This window comes from Octodon degus, unplaced genomic scaffold (genome assembly GCF_000260255.1).
Source record: "Octodon degus isolate 3935 unplaced genomic scaffold, OctDeg1.0 scaffold00108, whole genome shotgun sequence".
Taxonomy (NCBI): domain Eukaryota; kingdom Metazoa; phylum Chordata; class Mammalia; order Rodentia; family Octodontidae; genus Octodon; species Octodon degus.
Genome location: NW_004524684.1, coordinates 5,662,517 through 5,684,908, shown reverse-complemented (window position 1 = coordinate 5,684,908; position 22,392 = coordinate 5,662,517). Strand labels below are relative to the sequence as shown.

At 44.9% G+C, this 22,392-nt stretch overlaps 1 protein-coding gene across 1 annotated transcript in view; it reads left to right on the top strand.

Moving 5' to 3' along the window:
• Positions 1-22,392, top strand: part of Cacna2d1 (calcium voltage-gated channel auxiliary subunit alpha2delta 1) — a 348,148-nt gene that overhangs the window by 307,679 nt on the left and 18,077 nt on the right. The window contains exons 22-31 of the mRNA XM_012516489.2: positions 2,369-2,430; positions 8,276-8,352; positions 9,577-9,597; positions 10,245-10,305; positions 16,123-16,220; positions 18,773-18,860; positions 19,898-19,960; positions 20,494-20,597; positions 21,198-21,284; positions 22,305-22,372. Coding sequence (XP_012371943.2) covers positions 2,369-2,430; positions 8,276-8,352; positions 9,577-9,597; positions 10,245-10,305; positions 16,123-16,220; positions 18,773-18,860; positions 19,898-19,960; positions 20,494-20,597; positions 21,198-21,284; positions 22,305-22,372 — 729 coding nt within the window. The remainder of the gene's footprint in view (positions 1-2,368; positions 2,431-8,275; positions 8,353-9,576; positions 9,598-10,244; positions 10,306-16,122; positions 16,221-18,772; positions 18,861-19,897; positions 19,961-20,493; positions 20,598-21,197; positions 21,285-22,304; positions 22,373-22,392) is intronic.

Here is a 22,392-nt window from a genome sequence, read left to right as displayed (position 1 = left end):
TACGGACTGCCAGAACATAGAGGAGCCACACATAAATTCCAGTCTTTATTGTTTAGTAATAATCAAAACAATTACAATATTGTACTTATTATTTAGATTTTAAAATTATGTATTATAGAAAATTACATTTATCTTGCTAGGTATGGGGTTTGGCATGAATGTTTCAGGTGCAGTATCCTCCTGTTGCAGTGCTGTGTGTTTTAAACCTACCCATGGTGTCTGAGTCCTGTATGTCAAGCCCAGACGTTGTCTACGAAGTCCATTATTTTTGTTGCAGGAAATCATGAACTGTGTGTGCCTGCGAGATGGGCAGCAGCGAAGCCAGGGCATTTCTCAGTGCTTGACACAGGAGTTTGCGCCCCTTTCAGCTTCACTCATGAAGTGCTCCCACGGAGCCTCTCTGCGCATCGGGCTCACCGAATACTTTTTCACCAAAGCTTGTATCAAATCAGCTTGTGTCTAGGGCCATGCCTCTCTGAATGCTCAGGATCTTGTCAAACTAAACTTTTTTCATGGTCAGATCTTTCAGGAACCTAATTATTCAGCAAAAAAATGAATGCATAGAAGCCATAAGAAAATGATATGTGATCACAAATTTAGTGCCTATGAACAGCCTCTCATTTTATTTTTTCTTTAAGTGTTTATTTGGTGTAGGGTCTCGCTCTGCAGCTGGGACTCATAGTGATTCTCCTGTCCCAGACTCTCCAGTCTTGGGATTACAGACACGTGCCACCACACCCAGCACCTTCTAGGGCCAACACAACATGTGGTACCAGGAATCGAACCTAGGTCCTTGTGCTTGCCAGGTGGGCACTTAGACCACTGAGCCATCTCCCCAGCCCAAGCAGTCTCCTGTTTTCCTACTGATAATTTTATGGAGTTACTACTAATTAAAATTATTATGCCAAGTGAATCCTATTTGCCAAAATCTGAGAATAGTTATGCTGATTACATATACCCCATCAGTAACCCTCTGTTTATAACTACCTACTTTGGTTTACAATAAGAATGTAATTCTAGGGGCTGGAGAGATGGCTCAGTGGTCTAAAGCACCTACTTAGAACAAGCTTAGCAAAGCACAGGGACCGGTTCAATCCCCCAGCACCACATGCCAGCCAGCCCCGCCCCCTGGTGGGCTGAGCTGGCCACACACACACATACACACACACACACACACAAATAAATTTTTTTTAAAAAAAGAATGTAATTCTATTTCATGTAGATGTTTCCTGAAAATGTTGGTAATAAATATACTTACAAACATACCCGGGCATGGTGGTGCATGGCTATAATCCCAGCACTCGAGAAGGTGAGGCCAACCTGGGCTGCATAGGAAGAAACTGTCTCTAGAAGAAAAAAAAAAAAAAAAATCCACAAAACTATAAGAATTCCTCAAAAAATTAATGGGAATATCTTTGAGCTTAGTCAGAAGTTGGAAAATAAATATACTAAATAACTAGGTGGTAACTGTGTCTGGAAGTGTGTATGGTTGTTTCATTACAAATTAAAAACCCGTGAGCGTGGTCGTTCCTTCTGCTAATATTAAAAAAGTAACGTCATATTTTTATTTCCCTAATCCGATATGATTTTGATAGCTTTTGTAACTAGTTGAATGATGCTAATTTGCCAAGAGTTATTCTTTAAGGGGTCTTGCAAGTCCCAACACCACCTCACCCCGCCTGATCTCTCTGTCCGCTGCACGCGTGGTCAGAGGGAGTTCCATGCACACAAACAGCACTGCATAGTTACTCTAAGACTGAATTTGTCATTTCTGTTTACCTTGAAATTTTCTGTACCTGACATCCTCTTTAAGTCTTATTTTCTCATCAACAAGTTCGGGAAGTCTGCTCTAAGGGCTTCACCGAACAAGATGCCGCTGCATAATGAAGCCCCTCATGATGCTTTAATAAACCTTTAGTCAGAGCAGGACAGAGACAGTCACGTGTGCGCCTGGTCACACTGATGGCACTCGCTTCCTGACATTCTTAATCTCTCTTAAATGTAATTGAAAACAGAAATGTCTGAGCCTTGTCTAAGAGTTCCTAGTCCGATTTCATTATTAAAATTCGGTGTGCAGGAAATGCTCTCTAAGCTTTGAGGGTGCCGCTTGGCAATACGTGCTGTCAATTTGGAATGCTGTCAGCGAAGAGTTTCTGCTGATACGCGCCTTCATTTCATTATTTGTGTACTTGTCCTGTCCTAAGTTTTGGTACACGCATCCATAGCAGAATAAATGAATGTAGACTAGAACATAGCCGGCATTTGAGGAGCGGGTGCCCTACTGAACGTTCATTGCGCTGCAGAGTCTCTCGCTACAGTTTTACACACGTATGAAGCGATAATAACAGCCTGTCGAACTTGCTTCTAGAGATACATCGACAAAGGCAACAGGACCTACACGTGGACCCCAGTGAATGGGACGGATTACAGGTAACCAGGTTCCTGCGTGCACTGACCTGCAGGACCCGTTTCCCCTGTGGGTGACAACGTCTGCGTTTTCCTAAGCTTTTTCAATTTTACTTTTGAGAGAAAACAACCTTGTCCACCTTAAAGATATGTTTCAGTTAGAGAGCCTGATTTTCAGAATGAAGAGGGTGGGGAAAAGATACCAGTGTAGAATTTAGAAATAAAAACATATGTGATGTATAACCAAATGTTCAATATAATCACACTCGTCCAAAGCCTAGACAGTCTCCGAAACTACTTGTCACGGCCACTGACTCCTATGTTAAGCTGTCACTTAGTCTACATTATTGTCTCTGTGCTGCCAATTCACCTGACACCCAGCTTCTTCCCTCCTGGTGGCATCTGATGGGAAAGTCAGCTGGTCATTAGCACTGCCCAGGGGCGCTCAAGGTCCGCGTGCACCCCGCTGGCTGAACCCTGGAAGCCGGGGAGCCCAGCCCTGGGAGGTCCTAGAAGTTACCTCCATCTCTTCGGGCCCTCTGCGCATTTCCTCTGCACTCTTCCCGGTCCTCCAGCCTCAGGGCTGTCGCTGTGGGCCTCTTCCCACGTCCTCGTGACACCAGCGCTTGCACGAGTGCGGTCTTCTCTGTGGAAGTCCTCTTCTCCTCCTCAGCACTTCCATCTTGGAGTCAGATGGTACCACGCCTCGCACTGCTGCTCTTCCTTGTGACCAGGGCTCCTCTCAGGGCCAGAGGACTGGCTCCTTGCCACTCCGCCCACGTGCACACAGACTGAGGTCCCCCAGATTCCCAGGATGCACTCACACTGTTGTGAAACAAAAGACAAGTTACTGAAATGAATTTTCAAAGTTTAAAAGCAAAAGCTCAAAATTTTTATTAGATTTCACAGAAGTAGATGTAGTGTGCCAAGTGGCCGTAGAGTTTTCTAGGTGCCCACTCTCAGCGTCTGCCTTTTTCCATGGTGGCGTGTTGGGGGGTCCCTACTCAGAGGCAGTTTGCAAGTGGGCCGGCCCGTGGATGGTGCCTAGGCACCGCTGGCATAGCTACTGTTGCGCCACCTGCTTCTGCTTTGGGCCTCCCCTTCTGTCGTCCCTGTGTCAGGCATGCTCCTCAGCTCTGCCTGAGTGGCCTGTGACAGCCTTGTACTCTTCACTGGAGAGCTCCTCGTCCGCATCCTGAGTTACTGCACTTCAGCTTTCTCTTGCCTCTGAGGAACCCAACGACGGTCCTTTGACCCCCCGAGGCGTGAATCCGCCATCCCTTCTGCGTGTCCATTTCTCCTCCCTCTTCACTCCCGCACGCCCCTCTTGGTTCTGCAGAAGTCGTCTGGTCTTGGGTACACTCTCTGCACATACCACTGGGTACCTTCAAAATCCCCGGGTTTGGCAGTCTGACCTCGTTCCGTTCCCGTGGTCACCAACACCACACTAAAGGCAGCTGGGGAAAGCACCGACTCGTGTAGTGCCACACATCCATGACCTCAGCCACACGTGACCTCAGTGCTGCCACACACCCCAGGCTGCAATGCAGTCTGCATTCCTAGATGACCACGACATCCCTGCTCTGCACCCTGTACCACTCTCTCAGCCTCCCTCCTCTCAGGGGAGGTCTTTGTGTCCATTTCAGAGAGAAGAGAAGTGGTAGAGGGCTTCGCCCCTGCTAGGGTCCTAGCTTGCGCCTGCAGCGCTGGCTCTTTCTCCAGGTCTGCTTTTAACACATGAAAAGAAGGGTCCCGACCCTCCAGTCACGTTCTTTCTTTCTTCTCACCCACCTGCATCAGTTTGCCCTCACTCGGTGAAAGCGGAGTCTGCCACCACCACCCGCCTCGGGCTCAGCGGTCCAAGTGTCGCTCAGGCTCTCCCACACCCTGGGTGAGCCCCTGTGGCCCCCGTGGACACCTGTGCCCCTCCCTGGGGGCCTTTCTGTCCTCTTGTCACTGGGAGGTTCCAAGACAGCAGGGGCTGCTGCCTGCTTGGCTTTGGCTCCATCTGAGCTCGTAAGACAGTGTCACTGGGCAGGTACTCTACGAATGTGGAAATAGTTGATGAATGTCAATACAAAGAAACTGAAGGAGTTATAACTTTGCAATCCCTTTCATCCTGTGAGAGTCATGTACTGTACCAATGTCCAGCTTTTCTGTTGCATCATGCAGGGATGGAGGTCTCTGATTACATATTTAGATACACTGTTACCTAGCCTGATCCACAGGCTATGGTGCCCCCAACTATTTCTTTTTGTCACCCAGCTCCCTTTAAGGGCCCTTAGAGTGCTAGTGTAGCCCTGGAGCTGTGATATTGTTATCTTCAGAACCTGTCACTCTTGCAGCCTCGGGTGGCAAAGTAGATGGAGAAGAGGAGGAGAGAGTGAACGTGTCTTCTGTCCTCGTGGAACACATGCTGTCCTTCCTCAATTTTCTGTTGTTTTGTCTTTGTTTTCTTAGTACTGGGGATTGAACCAGAGATCTTCTCTCTAGGCTACAGCTCCTTTTTTTAAACTTTTTAAAAAAATTTTTACTAAGACTGAGTGAGGCTGCCAAGTTCAGAAGTTGCCCGGGTTGGGCTTGAACTCCTGATCCTCTTGCCTCAGCCTCCCAGTGTGCTGGGATTCCACACCAGGCATTTTCTGGAGAAACACCTTGATGACAGCTTCAACTATTTTACTTCTTCCATCCACTGACTCTTATCTTCAATCTTTACGCATTTCACTCTGGTTTACACAGTCTTTACATACATAAATGGGTCGCTTGTTTCAGTTTTTGGATAAACTCATGCAAAGGTGGGTAGGGAGGATGTGTCATTTTGCTGACATGAACAGAGTACTCGAAATGCTGCGTCCTTCTGACCTTGCTTATGCATCGTTGATAATGGACAGGACTGCTGATGCCCAGGCTGCCTTTGGGAAGCTGTCTGCCCTCTTGAATGTGTAGCAGGCTTCGGACCAGGCTCTGCTGGGAGCCTGTCTCCTTCATGTCCTCACAAATCAGTCACCTGTGGCAGATGAATATTCTTTGCCCACATTCAGCATCACTCTCCATTCACAGAGCATTAAACATGGACTTCTAGGGGAGAAGCACACCACACATCTCCACCGGACCTTCCTGCCTCTTCCCTCTGACTCCCAGGCCTACACGTCACTGCAGTCTGCAGTGACACCAGGGCCCTCATTTCTGCCTGGGGCCTCCTCATGCATCTCTGCCTAACTCTCCGATTTAGGGGTCAGATTAAATCTCCTCCCATCATAGACACTTCCTTGGACCAGTGCATTCTCACATAATAGCTTAGAGCCAAGCGTCATGCCAAAGTTGGAGAAAATGAAATATGTTTTTTATTTAATGAATGAGATACCAAAGCATAGGCAGGGGATTCTGTCTCCTTAAGCCTTGATCCAATTCAGGTACCATCTTTTGAAATAGAGTAATTATTCTAATAGGAGGCTTTTCTCTTTTAAGTGGATAATTTACTTTGATGGATATGAGTGATGGAGTTGAGAAGCGTGTCGCAGGACATGTAACTCAGCTAGTTACGTTTCTGTGAGTCACGTGAACATTGCGTGCTCTCTACCATCCATCCGATGGCCCCTCAGTTTGTCAAACTTTAATCTCTGAGGGGAAATACAGCAGTCTTGGTCTGTGGGTTCTGTACAGAGAGAGGCAGCACACATGGCATGTGATGACACCATCAACCCTAAACATTGGTAAAGATCTTGCCTGTGAATCTGTAGAAGAAATAACTGGGCGGACTTAGACGCAGTTGCATCTATAATGTTCCACAGCAAAGATCCCCGGTGTGCACGGCAGTGTGAGTCTTGCAGGCTCCATTTTAAAACTTCTGCTGAGCCCTTCCTAGGTGGCCATGCAAATTTTGTGCCCTGTCTGAGAGGTGACCCACATTTACAGAGTAACGGTGCGGCACTCTCATCATATAATGTTATTGGTTTCAATTAGACATTTCCCTTAGCGATAAATGCTGAAGCAACAATATAAATGACCCAATTGCCCTGGAGAAGACTCTGTGGGAGGCGTTCCTCAAATCCTTCCGCTGCACGTTTCATAGATGATGAGAGAACCCTGAAAGCTCATCTCGTTTTCCTAGTGACTGCACTGCTTATTTTAGCTTCCGTCTCTGCCACAATTTGAAGCCACCTAGAAAATGAATGTAGACATTTTCATGAAGTCTGCACGACATTTTATGTCCCTGACCTTCCTGCATTAGGGCAGTCTGTGAATTTCTTAGTGATGGTAAAGGATTAGGCAGTAGAAGGTGGCCAGCATTCACCCATGTTCCCATCTTCAATGCATTGTTAAACTCTAGCAGGTAAACTCCGCTCTCCCATGGAGTGAATTGTTAAATTTATATACAGAAGGATTCTGAAATTTTTCATTTGTCTCATTCTACGTGATCCATAAATAACATGTGATGGGATTAGACTTCGGCCTTCTGTCTCAAAGCTGAGCATACCTGAGGCCTGTGTGATTGAAGGAAGTTTTTAATGCCCCTCTTGCTAAGTATCTGAGAGTCCGGAGATGCACACTGCTGTCTGTGGCTCTACAGTTTCATAAAAATGAAAAGTGTATGTTGTGCAACTTAATTGGTCATATTTATCAAGTGGTGTGTGTGTGTGTGTGTGTGCACAAGGCATCAAACTAGGGGCCTTGTGTATGCCAGGCAAGAGCTGCACCACGGAGCCACTTCCCCAGCCCGGGTGCTGGGTTTGGAAAGTAGTTGCACCGGCTATGAGAGACTGCTTTTGCACCCGTAGCACCCGAGTTTCCTCTGTATCCAGACCAGCAGCAGGTGTGAGTTTGGAGTCTAATTAGTTTCTGCTTGTTCCCATACACCAGCGTGAGCGCCATTGGAGATGGCAGAGCCCGGATCTGTGAATTGTCCTAAACCGTCAGTACGCTGCTAGATACATTGCATTCATTACAGTTCCACTAAGAGTAAGGTTCCTTCCACAGGAGCTTTTTATTTTGAGCAGTCATGGGTACAGCCTAAGGAAGAGCTTGCTGGGCATTGTTGGTGTCTAAAGCGTTTGGGATTCGGACCAAGACTTGCCATGGAGGTGCCCTACTGAGATGACAATAGCTGTAGGACTCACACTCCACTGAATCCAAGATGCAAATAGTGCAGGGTATCTGCAGCAGATGAGCTGGAAAGGGGTGCTGCGGCCTCCTCCTTGTGCTGGTGAGCCTCAGCGACCGAGAATGCGCATCAGTGATGCCGGAAGCCACAGAATTGACCCCGAGTGGGTGCTCAGGACCTTACCCAGGCTGAGTTCTAAAATAGTAGGCATCCGGTGCCTGAACTATATATTTCACATAATTGTTGCGTGGTGCAATAGTAATGACAATAATTCTCCTTTCTGGGATTATTTTGGGGGAGGGGGCTTTTAGTTCCATTTTGGATATAAAACATTTTAGTGCTATATAATACACTCAGTAGACAGTGTCCAAGTAATCTGTTGGTGGTGGAAGAACATGAGGAATATTTTATTTATTTTATGTATTTGGTACAGGGTCTCACTGTGCAGCTTGGATTCGTATTACTTTAAATATTTTATTCTAATGGACTTTTCTGGCAGTACAGTAGAGACCTCATGACTAGGTCCTTGGAATTCAGGGAGCATTTGGTAGCTAACTTTCCACGTGCCCCTTGATTCCCTTGCACGTGGAGAGTGGGGTAACTCGGGGTGATGAGGTGATCATTGGGTACCCTCTTTGCTGCCGCATTATCTTGTCAAAGTAATATGTCCTTTCCTCCATGAGGAAGGTCTTTGGATGATGTGTCTTTCTGTTTATGTTGTTTCATTTCTGTTTGTTTGTGTTTATGCTTCTCTTGTTTCTATTGCAGTTTGGCCTTGGTATTACCAACCTACAGTTTTTACTATATAAAAGCCAAAATAGAAGAGACAATAACTCAGGCCAGATGTAAGTACTGTGAAAGCAACTTCAGGGTCTATTTGTTATGGTCTCCTAGTCTCAGATGTTTGAGTATGTCTAGATTTTGGAATACCCAAGGCGTTCTAGTAGTCTTAGTAGGTGTGGTCACCAAATCTGCAGCAATGATTCTAACCCATTCCAAACATGCAAGGAACAAGAAATATTCTACTCGGATAGAATATGAGCAGGTACTGCGGTCCCAGTGGCAGCCCTCCCCGCCCCCCGCCTTGCTATGTGCCGGAATCATTGCAGCGCCTGTCCTCTGTGTGGCCATCTCCGAAGGCCCTGCTGGCTGCCGGAAATGTCCCCCACCCTGTCTACATGCTCCCCACTCATGGCACTGTGCTAGGAAAGCTTTTTTCTTTTCTTATCTTTCCTTTTGGTTTTGTTTTGCTTTTGCATTTGGCCAGAATATTATTGTGCTTGGCAATTAACTCTTTCCATAATCCAAATTAATGTCTCAGTAACTCAAATGGATTCGTTTTCTTAAAGCACCATTTGGAATGTGGAGTGACTAGTGACACAAGTGCATATTTCAAGTCCTTGTTAATTTTATTTCGTTTTGAGTGGCTAGATTTAGTAAAGTAAAATGACCATCATATCCTTTCCACATTGCTCAATTATTAGTAACAAGGATTAAATGAAAACTGTATATGCATATATGTAATTTAATATGTGTTAATATAATTATGCATCATATCTGATTTTAAAGGGCACTACAGTTTCCCACACTTCCGTGTCGGTGGTCTTCTGCTCAACGCAGGCCTTTTTCACAGGATATCATGGTGTCTGATGCGTTCATAGTTGCACTTGCACGTAACAGATATGATGGTCTTTTAAGAAAAGACAATATTGCATGAGCTAGTGCTTTCCTTGATAAGTAAAGGGCTGACTGGCGAGCCTTCGATGACTGGTAAGTGCTCCCGTTAATAGGCTGATGGCATTCGCATTGCGCCTGTGTTAACCACTTTGCAGAAGAGACCCTAGAAATAACCACGGTGCAGACAGGGCGCGCTATAAACAAGACATGATTTCTAGCCTTCAGAAATACATGCTTTTCTCCAGACTATAGCTGTACATAAATGAACCTTTGATCTATGCACAATATTTTTATTCAAGAAAGTCATTGAATAAAATATTGTTTGTGACCCCCTTTGCTTTACCCTCTTTTTTTTTGTTTCCCTGCTTTCTCTTTCTGATGGATTTTCACAGCAAAAAAGGGAAAAATGAAGGGCAAGTATTTTCTTGTTGCTCAATTTCTTTCTGTGTAGTTTCTTGACATTTCCAGACACTTCCATTCCTCCTGGAGATTTTCCTCTGTGCTTCTCATTTGCTGGAGTTTCCTCCAGGGCCACCCAAGCCTTAGCCACCAAGACTGGGGGAGGGAGACACTTACATTTTCATGTGCAACATGTTTCACATTCAGGTTCTCTTTTATTAGATATAAAATTGTGTATATTTTCTCCTTCCACCTACTAATTTATACCTAACACAATGAATGTCATTGATTCACTACATGCATTAATGGATTTATTAAAATAATTTTCTTTATCATGTTGTTGCTAAACTTGTCTTACTGATACTTTAAATAAAACACATGCCGTCTCTTTTTAAAGCTACACAGTTACCATAGCCCTAACAATAGGAAAAGCTTGAATAGCATTGTTTCTGGCGTTATCTGCTGTAGTGATGTGATGAAGTTCATGCACATGAAGATTTATTATACTGGGGAGCTTGGAACACATCAGCAGTCACCGGCCTGGTGCAGCTTTAGGTTCTAGCAGCCCCATTTCCTTAGGAGGTAATCCTCCTCAGGCCTTTTAGTTCCATCAAATCTTGGAGCATGCACTCTGGTCTAATCCTGTTTTGTTACTTTACAGATTCAGAAACCCTGAAGCCAGATAATTTTGAAGAATCTGGCTACACATTCATAGCACCCAGGTTGGTTTCATTTGTTTGCCTTTTTTATAAGTGATATGGTTGGGTAAATCTTTCCACAGAGTTCTGAGCAGGGGCTGCCTGCCCCATTTTGATTCTGTGTCAAATGATGGAACCGAGAGAAGCAGTGACTTTAGGACTTTTCAACAGCTTGTTCTTTTTTCCTCACCTAGTCTATACTTAGCAGTCGCTGTGTGCCTAGTGGCGAGCCCGCTTGGGTGCAGAAGGCTGCATGAGGCAGAGGTAGCCTTGCCCTGAGGAGGCTCTGAGCACCTCCACAGCAGTGCGGACTTGTGCTTTTGCACCTGTGAGCACACGTGTAGTGTCTGACTCACAGAGCTCACATACATGGAGGCCTGCAGATATACCTAGACGTGGGCAAACACAAATGGGTATTTGCACACGTGTGTGCCACTTTAACTTTATAACTGATTTTTGTTCATGTTCTAACCTAACTTCCTGGAAAGCTGTATTTTAAGAACATCATCTCTAATTTTTCATATTGACATTTTTTTCTACTCTAGGTATCTCATGTAATTTCCTACTTTTACCCCAATAGATATCATTTATTGCAGCTCTATTTTCTTGTAATTTCTTTGAATCTATTAAAAAAAAACCCTAGAGTTCTTTATTTTTCTTTCCTCAGCTTTTGACCCTGATATCTAGCAGACACTTAAATTAAGAAAATGTATTTCTCATAAATCTAGGCTAAATGAATTAAGAAACTAGATACAGGTATTTATATTAACTTTTTACACTTATCCTATCTAGAGAAGTTTCTCTGTGAAGGCAAACAGGGCTCATAAAGTTACTCAGAGCTACTCTGTTACACTGGCAGAAGTGAGTGCAGGCTGGATTCTGACGGTAGAAACCGGAGGTCTGTGCGACAGTCAGAGAAGACGCTGCTAAACTCAGGCCTGCGCAGTGCACCTTTTGCCCAAGGAGGCGAGGGAGCACAGCATGCTTGGGATTGAACCCCAGCCTCTGCGCTCTGCCCAAGCAGGCTCTTGAGTCTGCTGAGCTATCTGGCTGGCTCTAGGTGCTTCAAGTTTGGCAGCTTTAAATATCCATTCTCTTTGAAAAGTTGTCTTTTGCTGGTCAGGAAAGCAGGCACAGTATGCCGCCATGAATCCTGGCTGTCCTGGCCTGCTCTCCTGCCCACACATCTGATGGCGAGCCCAGGCCACACCGTACCATTTCCGTCTAATGAGAGCTTTGTATGCCTGTCACTCTCTTTTTTGTCCTCACCCAATACCCCTGTGTGCCGCTAAGTTCCAGTGGTCCCAGTTGCTCCCGATCCCCCAGTTCCCCCTCACCCCACTTCCTGGTGCAGTCCGACCTCTGCTCAGTACCCAATCAGTGCTTCTAAGATGGGAAGCAGTCTGAGGCCCTGGCCTGCCTGATCTAGCTGGTGGCCTGCACCGTCCTCAGGATAATCGGTACTATGTCATCGCTTTCACATGTGCCGCCCCCGAGTCTCTGTGTTGCGGGGCCGCGGCCCGTCCTGTAGCTCTGGGGCCTGCAAGCTGGCTCCTGTGAGCCGAGCGGCACTCGTTCCTGTGTCGCCTCTGGCTGCACACGTGGCCGTGCGGCCCAGAGAGCAGGACTCGCGGCCCATGCGGGCCTCGAGGAAAGCGTGTTCGCCTCGGCTCCAGCTGAGCCCCCCCTCGGCCAGCGCTGCTCCCACTGTCGCTGTTCTCTGCCGTCTCCTGCCCACCAGCTCTGCCTATACACCCCACCGTGTTCCAAACCCCAAACCCAAGATTCTTTGGGAATTTCCCACGTTCCCGGGGCTGAGCATCCAGGGGTCTGCTTCAGAGCCGCGGGGTTCCCTGCCCTTTCAGAGCCACACCTCACATTCCTTGCTTTTTTTCCGGAGAGCTGAGCCTGTGAATCCTGGAATTACCCTTCAGAACCCAATAGCCAGGTCATGGCCCAGCACAGTGCAGTTGCTGAGTAAATACCTAGTAGCTGGGGAACCTGTCAATCTGTGAAAAACATTTAAAGCCATACGATTGGATCTCTGCAGTTGAATGGGGTTCTCAGTTACTGTTCAAAAGCATCTTGAAAAATAAACATGAAGGAGAAGAGTGCAGAATTCCACCTGGTTCTAATGAATTAAAGAGTCAAAGTCTCCAGTTGGCTCCATACCGAGAAACTAAGTGAGCCCCTGCCCAGCTGGAAGGTGTCCCCAGCAGTCTCTGCCCTTGTGTCATATACTTGTCAACATCCTCAAAAATGAAGTCATTTATTGATCTAGCAGCGATGCCGTCTTACTAGTATTTTTCAGGCACAAGTAACTTTGAGCAGCTTTAAGTTAACTTGGTTATTTCTAAGTGACTAAAATCAGTTTATACTAGAAAGAAGAACATTCTCCCTCATGACCCAATGTGAATATCAGCTGGAAAGATATTCCACAAGAGCATGACCATAGTGAGATGACGGAGGGGTTGAAGTGCAGTCTATGGTGAAAAGACACTTTCTCCAAAATCTCAGATCTGTTTTTCTCAGGAATGCGGCTGCATTCGTCTCTCCTAGTTGATAAATGCCAGACTAGCTGTCTCAGAAGCAGGGGTACACGTCCTGGAGCACGTGGTACGGCGACAGCTGACCCCCTTGCAATTCCAACTGCTAGGCAGTGAGTTTTGTTTGCTCCTCCGGGGATCAGCATTCGATGATTCTGTGGCTAAGACACTCTCGATGTCAGTGCCGCTGCTGAAAGGTAGAATTCACCTGTTCTCGGGTGAGGCTAAAGTCCAAGAAGGGAGAGAAAGGAGTGTGTGGGGCAGACGAGGGGCGTCAGTTAGCGGGGGTGAAGCTTCCCGTGCACTGCTGCTCCTACTGTCCAGAGCAACACTATGGTAAGCTAGAATTCTTATGCCATTTCATGGATTAGGAAACAGTTTCAGAGAAGAAATTAGATGGGATTTGAATTTCCCTGCTGGTCATAGGGAACGAGCATGCACGTGGAATATGTAATGCCTGAAATGTCTCAAAAGAGCTCCTAGTGCATCAAGTAGCATATCCTTGCATGGAAGCTGTCTTGGAAAAGTGAGTGCTGAGTGTGCACTCAGAGGGGTAGCGCATAAGGTGACAGAAACTGGGACAAAGAGAAGAGTTCTAAAAATTAGAAATCTGTGTGGTGCAGGATTATAACCCTATATTGTTCTGTCACTGTCATTAATGAGAAAGTGTTAGCAAGAGACTATGGGTCTGCTTTTCAGATCTTCGTTGTTATATTCTCTACTAATCTTTAGTTGCAAGATAATATCTATCTTACAGATTTATTAGCTTTAAATAAAATAATAAGTGCAAAATATTTATCATCGTTCTTAGTAAGATATGAGCTCTAAATAAGTGTTTTCATATCGTTACTGACAGTTTTAAAAGGAGGCAGTGGTTGTATGAAAAGCATTATTTCATAAATGGTGTTTAAATTTGCTTATTTAATATAAATACTTATAGATTTTAGGAATAAGTTTTTGCCAGTTCTGAGCTAAGTTAGGCTCTTTGCTCTGGGTGGAGGATCCCCACTGGCTCTTCTCTTAGATTTTGAAGTTGCACAGGGAAGCCCTGAGGACGGAGGTGCAAGGGTGCCCCCGCAGCCGTGGGTGGCGTGCGGTCCTCGGATGAGCAGTCTCCAACATGGATTAATTGTCCCTGAGAATCAGAAAGAGAAATGAACTAGGATGAGGGGGAGAGAACGTGCAGTATCTGCACTTTGTGTCCACTTCTAGTGTCTTGCCTGTGTAATTGGGATGAGCATAATAAAACCACAAGCCCCGTGGTGTTCTAGAAGTAATTTTGTCAGATTGCTAATCCCAGTTAGTTCCCAAATCATTTATGTTTCAAAGCTCATTTAATATGAGACACAAAATGACCACAAGATGCAGCTTTCAGTCTTTGAAGACATACTGAAGTTGTTTTCCTCCAAGGTCATCGGAGCACTTCGTTGTTTTGCTGCCTCTGTTTCCCTGCACAATCCTTTTCTTCCTGAGAGAGCAATGTGTAAAACCTGGTTTCTTCAGGCTGGCCAGGTAGCTCAGCAGACTAAAGCACCTGCTTGGGCAGGTGCAAAGACCGGGGTTTGATCCCCAGGGTGCCCTGCCGGCCCCGCCCTGGGGCATGCTGAGACGGCAGTTGAGACTGGGCATGGTGGCGCACACCTATAATCTGAGCACTTGGGAGCTTTAAAAACAAGAGGACACTATGAGTCCGATCTGTGTAGTGAGACCCTGTAGACTCCCTACTAAATATATTTTAAGAAAGAAAAAAGGAAAAACTGGTTTCTTTGGGAGAAACACTGCCACCTAGAATGGAGAAGGTCTCTGAGTGTCTGGACCTTGCTCTGTTTTACTGAACTGCAGTCTTTGCGTGGACACCTCCTGAACACTCTTGGATTGGAACCAAAGGGGGTTGACTGTCCTGTCTGGGCTGACCAGCGGGCTCCCCACCAGAAGTGACTTCTCTCAGCCTCTGGATCATTTGTCTCCCTAAGGAACGCATTTCAGTGACACAGGACTCAGGCTCTCTCACATTTCCATTGTATAGTTTATCTCTATTTGGCTTCCAAGCACTTTGTCCTCTTCCACCTCTGGTTTCATCATTGTCCTGGATTTTGCTGTTTGTTCCTAAGACAGGATAGCTCTGCAGGAAGAAATCAAATTGAGCTCTTGTCAACAACTCAAAGAGTTTAAGTCCTGTAAACTTCTGAGATCTTGCCTCCAGGCTAAACATTTTCATAAAATGTTTGTTTTGAAGTTCTAACTTTGGGTTGTGCTGTGTTTTGAGACTGTGGGTTTGGGTAATGGCTTTGCATCTGAAGAGGTTTCCTCCTTAATTATTATTTAACTCTATCTTATCTTGAACATTGTGCTGTTGCTTGTGTCATCCTCCTAATGATAATTGTGAGCTTTACAGATCTGTGTTACTTTACCTTTTGGTGAATTTCTCAATAATTTCTGATTGGTTCTCATACAAAGGTCTGTAGAACCATGTAGGTTCCAGAGGCCCTGCAGGGCATCTTCTGGCTTCCCACTGTTTCCATGATGATGCTAAGTGCAGTCTGCCCTTCTTCTCCTGTTGGCATTGTGCTAGAGAAAAGAATCTGTGGCAGAAAAATGGCTTAGCGTGTATCAAGTCAGGGTCACCATCAGCCTTCTAGTCTTGCTGCCAGGCCCCCACGAGTGTAAAGCCAGATTTACTTTAAAATGTCCTGAAATGAGCCAGTAAGAATCATTACCTTGATGAAACTTCCCCCTAGAAAAGAGGAAATACTCTTCTTTAAATATTGTTCAATAAAACTGGAAAGGCTGCTGGTAGGGTAGCTTGAATGTCTCAGCAATTTTACTGAGTGACTGTTCAAATTCCTGTTGTGACTTCCGTGAGAACTGTACAACCTCCAGCATGCAATGATAATAGTTTAATATGTACAACAAAACTCAATGTTTACTGAATACCCACTGGCCAGAGAGCAGCTTCTTCATGTGTCTGTATTGTCTGCATTCTCACCTTGGGGAGGGGAGATGGGTGGGGCTGGCGAGATGGCTCCGTAGAAGAAGCACTTGCCTGGCAAGCACAAGGGTCTGCGTTCAATTCCCGGTTCTGCCAGAAAGAAAAAAAAAAATGCTTAAATTATATTCTCACCTCTTAGGGACAAATTACCATTCCATTAGGAAACTGAAGAAATAGAGATAACACAATGTTCAAGAGCCTGCGAAACTATGAAGCTAGCGAAAAATGAAAAGAAAAAGCCTATTATTTTTAATTGCCCTATAAAGTTTTGATATTAATACGTAATATTCTAAAATATGTTTTCAGAGATTACTGCAATGACCTTAAACCATCTGAAAACAACACTGAATTTCTTCTAAATTTCAATGAGTTTATTGACAGAAAAACTCCAAACAACCCATCATGTAAGTATGCATGATTTGCACGGCTATATACAATGTAGCCAAAGCTCAACTCTTCGTCATATCATGCGGTAACCCTGTTTGTTTATTAGCATGATTGTTGATTTGCATACTTCAAGAACTTTAGTGGTAAAGCATAACAATGTGATCCCTGCCCCCCCTCCTCCTTTGTCTCCTCATTTCTGTGTAAAAATTATTTTTTCTTTTTCAATCATGAAGAGTCAACTGAAGTATCTTGTCACTTACCAAAAGTGAAAATCTTTCTTCTTGAAGCTCCCTCTTAAATTTAAATTTGTCACAGACAAACAAAAAAAAATAATGACTTGCGAGTGCCTTTGCTTTAGTGTGACTTAGCAAGCTGCTTCCAAGAGCCTCTCCGAGCATCTGTCCCGGGCAGCCGAGGTCCGCAGCACTTAGTGTCCATCCTCTGTTCCCGCTGTGAGCTCGACTGAAGCCAGGGGCAATGTGGTTTTATGTCATTGCTTATTTCCTATTAGTACAAAACAAGATTATTGAGTATTCCTTGAATACGATAGCAAAATTATGTGCCAGCCATGTGCTCTTTACGAAGAGAAGTTCGTTATAAATGTTTGTCTTACTGTATAGAACACATTTGCAGGTAACCAGGGCAACTGGTATCACTTTTTCAGTGCCTCTCAAAGTTCCTAAGGAAGCATCAGTATGTTTGCACAAAGTGCTGTCAGCATAATTCATACTGTTGCTTTGTGCGCCGTGATCTCTTTCTTCATATCTGCCTCTCGTATAATCCAAAGGGAAGTGTTTCAGATGGTAATATAAAAAGTCATGCGGAGGCTGAGAAGGCAGAGATTGGTAATTGTAGAAGAGAACCCATACTGAACAGCTGGATTTTTTTCTGAATGTTTTTATTTTACATTTTCATTATTATTAGAGTTACTATAAAACTAACTTATTATAAGTGACTGAAATCACTTATAAAGTTTATTTTTGAAAAGAGCGTTCATGTTTAATTTGCTGTGTGAAACACCTAGACTCAAACCACTAGTGAAATTGCAATTCTTTCCTAAAGTTTAATTTTTAAACCTACCATAAATGTTTGATACACAGTAGTTGCTCCTTGCATCTTCTCTTTATCATTAAGTACTGCTTAGATGGATTGTCTGTCTCACCCTAATAACTGTAAAGAAGAAGAATCTCATAACATTTAAAAATGATGTGTATGAAACAAAAAAGATTTATTCTGATACTTTCTATGTTGTGTGTAACCCCTATTGAATACATGTGTTGAGACGCATAGAACATAATGAAATGACAAAAATCATCATAAAATTACTTGCAGACTTGATTTATATGACACATTAGAATAATACACCTTAGTTTGACCTAAAAAGATTGGAGTCTATAAAATATATCATTTACTTTGCCAATGGACTATCACTTAAAGTCATACAACTTTTAAAATAATACAGTAAAGAAGACAGCTGCTAGCAGGAAGTGAAAGGCACTTCCAAATATGGATTAAATTGATCCTTTAATCTTGGATGAAGGAAATCTGAACCTAATTAAAATCATTGCAAATGTTTCTAGCTGGTCCCACCCACTTCTTCTTGTAATTGCACATTAACTAATGCCATGTATTCCTCATCCGAATAAATGAAATTCAGACATGGATGTCAAATGTTACAGGGTTCTTTGTGGTTATTCCAGAGCTTCCCGGGCTCAGAGCAGAGGAGGCAGGCGCGAGGGAAGGAGGTGCTGATTTTTAGCAGTGGGATTAACCAGCCTCCGCCCCCCTCACCTCTTCCCGCAGGACTTCTGAGTGCAGGGTGTCCCACTCCTTGGCTATCCGGCAGGACAGCCCCAGCCAGGCTCTTCCCTGGCAGCTGCAGGTCCCCAACCCTGTCCTGAGTAGCGCTGCTCTGCATTAGGTGTCCTGTTCCTTGTGCCTGCTCCAAAGTGAAAAGAGTATGCATCAGATTTCTCTTGGAGGCCGACTTCTCTGCAGGATTATCTTATATTTTGCTATTGAGAATGAGGAAGAATTTTAAAAAGTGACTTTTGGTATAGCAAGAACATTTTGTTTGGTTTTCTTGATAAGTTTAAAATTCATAGAAACATATGAATGTGTGCAAAATGATGCAAGATTTATGTCTCTAAAAATTTTATGTATATAAAATTGAAGTTATTATGTTGAAGTTGCCATACTAACCTAAGAAACAAAGAACAATTATCCTTTTGATTAAAATTTACAACTTTCTCTGCAGAATTCATTTTTTTTTTTTTTTTTTGGTGGTACCAGGGATTGAACTCAGGACCTTGTGCTTGCCTGGCAAGCACTTATTCCACTGAGTTTTCTCCCCAGCCCTCATTTATTTTCTAAAAAAAAAAAGAAAAAGAAAAAACACAAGGAAACAAAAAGTAAAGTAACAGTAATGCAGAACATATGAGAACAAACTGCGTTTTAAAATTTCTAAGAGTGTAATCCATCCTGTTTTCAAAATTGAAGATATATTTTTATCATTATCCTAATTAAAAGGACTATATGAATATAATCAAAGCTATTCTTTTTCTGTTAGGTAACACAGATTTAATTAACAGAGTCTTGCTGGATGCAGGTTTTACCAATGAACTTGTTCAAAATTACTGGAGTAAGCAGAAAAATATGTAAGTATTTGTCCAGATTAATAATAAAACATACGCATTCTGCAGCTCAGTTTAACTTCTCCCTGGGAAATGTGCAGATAGCGGGCCGAATAAATTGAAAGTTTATTACTTATCTTTTTCCATTTTTCTTTGTTAATGCTTATAGTACATACTGGTTGCGTTCATCATGGGGATTTGATTTGTGTACGGAACAGATACTGATATTTAATAAGAATTTCTCAGGGAAATAATTTTGTAATTGCTGACAGCCTGCGTTTTCAGTTTTGGGTGTATTTCATAACGTGCTGTTACTCCGTTTCACACTTCCGGGAGAATTACCCAAATTAAATAGGCCTGCGTGTGCTTTCCTGCATTTGGGAGAGCCCTGGACGTCTGGTGACCGCGCAGCGGCTTTCTCCCTGCTCCTCGCGTACCTCCAGGGAAGGGACTGAGGAACCCCTTATGGTTCTCCCTACCATCTCTTTCTCAGTCCCTAACTAAGTGATGCGTGTTCCCCTAGCAGGGTCCTTTCTCGCTCCCAGTGAGCGCCTCACAGTCCCCTTTTCAAGACTCGACCAGCCGGTGCTCTCCTGCACACCGCCCCAGCCCGGCCTCTGTGCCCCTCGCTCACGCTGGAACCTTCCGCTGCGCAGGCCGTTTCCGGATGGAGACCGCGTGCGTGCGTGCGTGCGTGCGTGCGTGCGTGCGCGCACTTTACGCTCATGCGTCAGCGGAGCGTTTTGCCCTGACGCCCGGCCTGCGCTGCGCCTTCGTGGCCTTGTGCGCCTCCTCCTTACCTCCCGCCCTCTCGCCCTCTCGCGACAGCCCCGCTTTGCGCCCGCCCCTGCCCGTGGCATCTGCAGGACGTGGCCAGGACCACTTCCCGTGGCTCCCTCCCCGCAGCAGAGCCCGGGGAGCGCGTGCTCCATCGGGGTCTCGTCTGCTGTCGCGCAGCCTCGCGTCCTCGCCTTCCTTTCAGGACGTGTGCTCTTCGCCAAGCCCTAGCTTAGTGTCAGAGGAAGTGTAACGCAGAAGCCCCTCTCTGTCTTCTGTTGCAGCAAGGGAGTCAGAGCGCGGTTTGTGGTGACGGATGGTGGGATTACCAGAGTTTATCCCAAGGAGTAAGTTCAAATAACATCTGTAAAAATAACTGCGTCGCAGCTGACCGTGCCAGCGGCCCGTACATTACTGTATAAGGAAGCCATTCTTCAGGGGAAACTGTTCATTGTTAAAGTGAAGCCATTGTTTAAAGAGTTACGTTAAAATATATTATAAAATATTTTATCTGAAAAATTCCACCCCAGAGGACGTTGTTTCCAGTGCCCTTTGGTGCATCTTATCTCTGTACCTAAGGGACAGTTCGTACGGGGGAGAGGAGGCACCGGGGCCTGTTGGTACTAATTAGCTTATTAGCCGACTTACCCATCATTTTCCGTCTAGTCAATGGCAGAATAAAGCTCCGAGTCCATTTGTGACTCTTAGTGCCGCGCTCTGCTGAGCTAGTGCTTAGCAGGGAGCCTTGGATCATCCCCCGGCAGTCAGCTCCCTGCCCCTGACGTCCTGCCCGCGGCTCATCCCTAAAGCCCCTTGGGGGAGGGCCGAGCAGGTTATCAGGGAGCTGAAAGAATACACACGAGAGCCGTTTCCTCCTCAGGGCCGGAGAAAATTGGCAGGAAAACCCAGAAACCTACGAGGACAGCTTCTACAAGCGGAGCCTGGATAACGACAACTACGTCTTCACCGCTCCCTACTTTAACAGTGAGTGTCGCGCCGGAGCTCGGTTCTCGGTCTTCCCCCTGAACAACTTTCTACTACTGCCTGCTGTCCCAGAAAGTGTGCTGAAAAGTCGACTGTGAACTGCAGTGGGATGAATTAATGAATTGCATTTTGTAGTATTTATAAAAATAACAGGTCCTTTAAAATATTTTACTAGGTTCTTGCCCACCCCCCAAAATGAAAACTTTCAAATTTACTTCCTGAACTTCTCAGAGCGTAGATATTCTTTACTCCCATTTCCACAAATTAGAAAACTGAGGCTCGGAGGCTTTCAGTTTTGTTCCACAGGTTTATCATAAAGGGCAGAGGTCTCCACACAGATGCAAGCCCATTCATTCTGTCTCACTTCAGCAGCTGCCCCAGTGCTTCAGCAAATGCTGTGAGGGACACTGGCACGCACGCGGCACACCGTGGGAGCCCCTCGGGGGCTCTCGGGCCAGCCAGGCACGCGAAGCAAGAGGAGGCAGGGACGAGCTTTCTCTCTGCGCAGGGCTCAAACACGAACATTTTTAGGGCCGAGTATCTGTTAAAAGAAACCCAGTGTGGTGATTTATGTAGATTTTTTTTTTTTTTTTTCTTTAGAAAGTGGACCTGGTGCCTATGAATCAGGCATTATGGTAAGCAAAGCTGTAGAAATATACATCCAAGGAAAACTCCTTAAGCCTGCAGGTAAGCATGCATGTTACACGTGCAAACCTGACCAGAAGTAAATGCGAGCTCACATTTACATCATAAACTGGCAGCATGTGGCAGGAAGCCCCCAAGTCAACAACTCGGGATTTTTTTTTTTTTAATGTACAATCAGTAACTTATGAACTGTGAGAATTTACTACTATATGGAGTACATGGATTTTCAAAGAAGTGGCTACGTTTATGTGCTGTTCATAAATTTATGCAATCAAGGTAGCATTATATAAAAACTTATATTGGGCGGACCTAGCCATTGTATGCTAGAAGTCTCTCCAACTCTCTAATACAGCCTGATATTGGGCAAGGGTATATGTATTTGAAATAATTTATTCATGAAAGTTTGCAACAGTGGGGGAAAAATAAGTTCTGGAATCTCTGTTAGACCACTGTATGTCCATCAAAAAGAAGTGAGTAGGTCTCTATCAGAATGTGCAGGGAAATATGTGGAAAAGTGAATTATTGGTAATTCAATAGGAAATCTGATTGCCAGTGGTGATTCGGAGTGGGCGGGCCTCGGAGAAGAAGGTGCAGTGAAATCTGTCCCTCCGCTCCTGCTGAGCCTGTGCTGTGTGCAGCGTGCAGAGAATGGCCGTTAGAGACTGGAGGTCGGCTGTCCTCGGCCCCCTCCTGCTCCTGTCACCCACTGCCTGCCTACCCCAGCCTGGCACAGGCAGCCCTGGGATGTCGTCTGACTCTGCGGCTTTGAGTTCCGCTTCTGCTGTTAGGAAACGAGCTTATGCCATAGTTTAAGGGCTAGTAGCACCATATCTTAACGAAGACCCTAGGACATGTACCTCCATAAAGAATTATTTACAACCGAACACTTACTTGCTGTTATGTAAATCACCTGGACCAGGGGTGGTGAACCTGTGGCACACGTGCCGCAGCAGGCAGTTGTTAATGTTGAAAGCTCTAAAAGATTCGCCCTCCCTGCCCTGGCCTGTCGTGTAGCAAAGATGATCATACAGCTTATGTCTTTAATTCACATTAATTTTTCAGTTGTTGGAATTAAAATTGATGTGAATTCCTGGATAGAGAACTTCACCAAAACCTCAATTAGGGATCCGGTAAGATTTTTTTTTTTTTT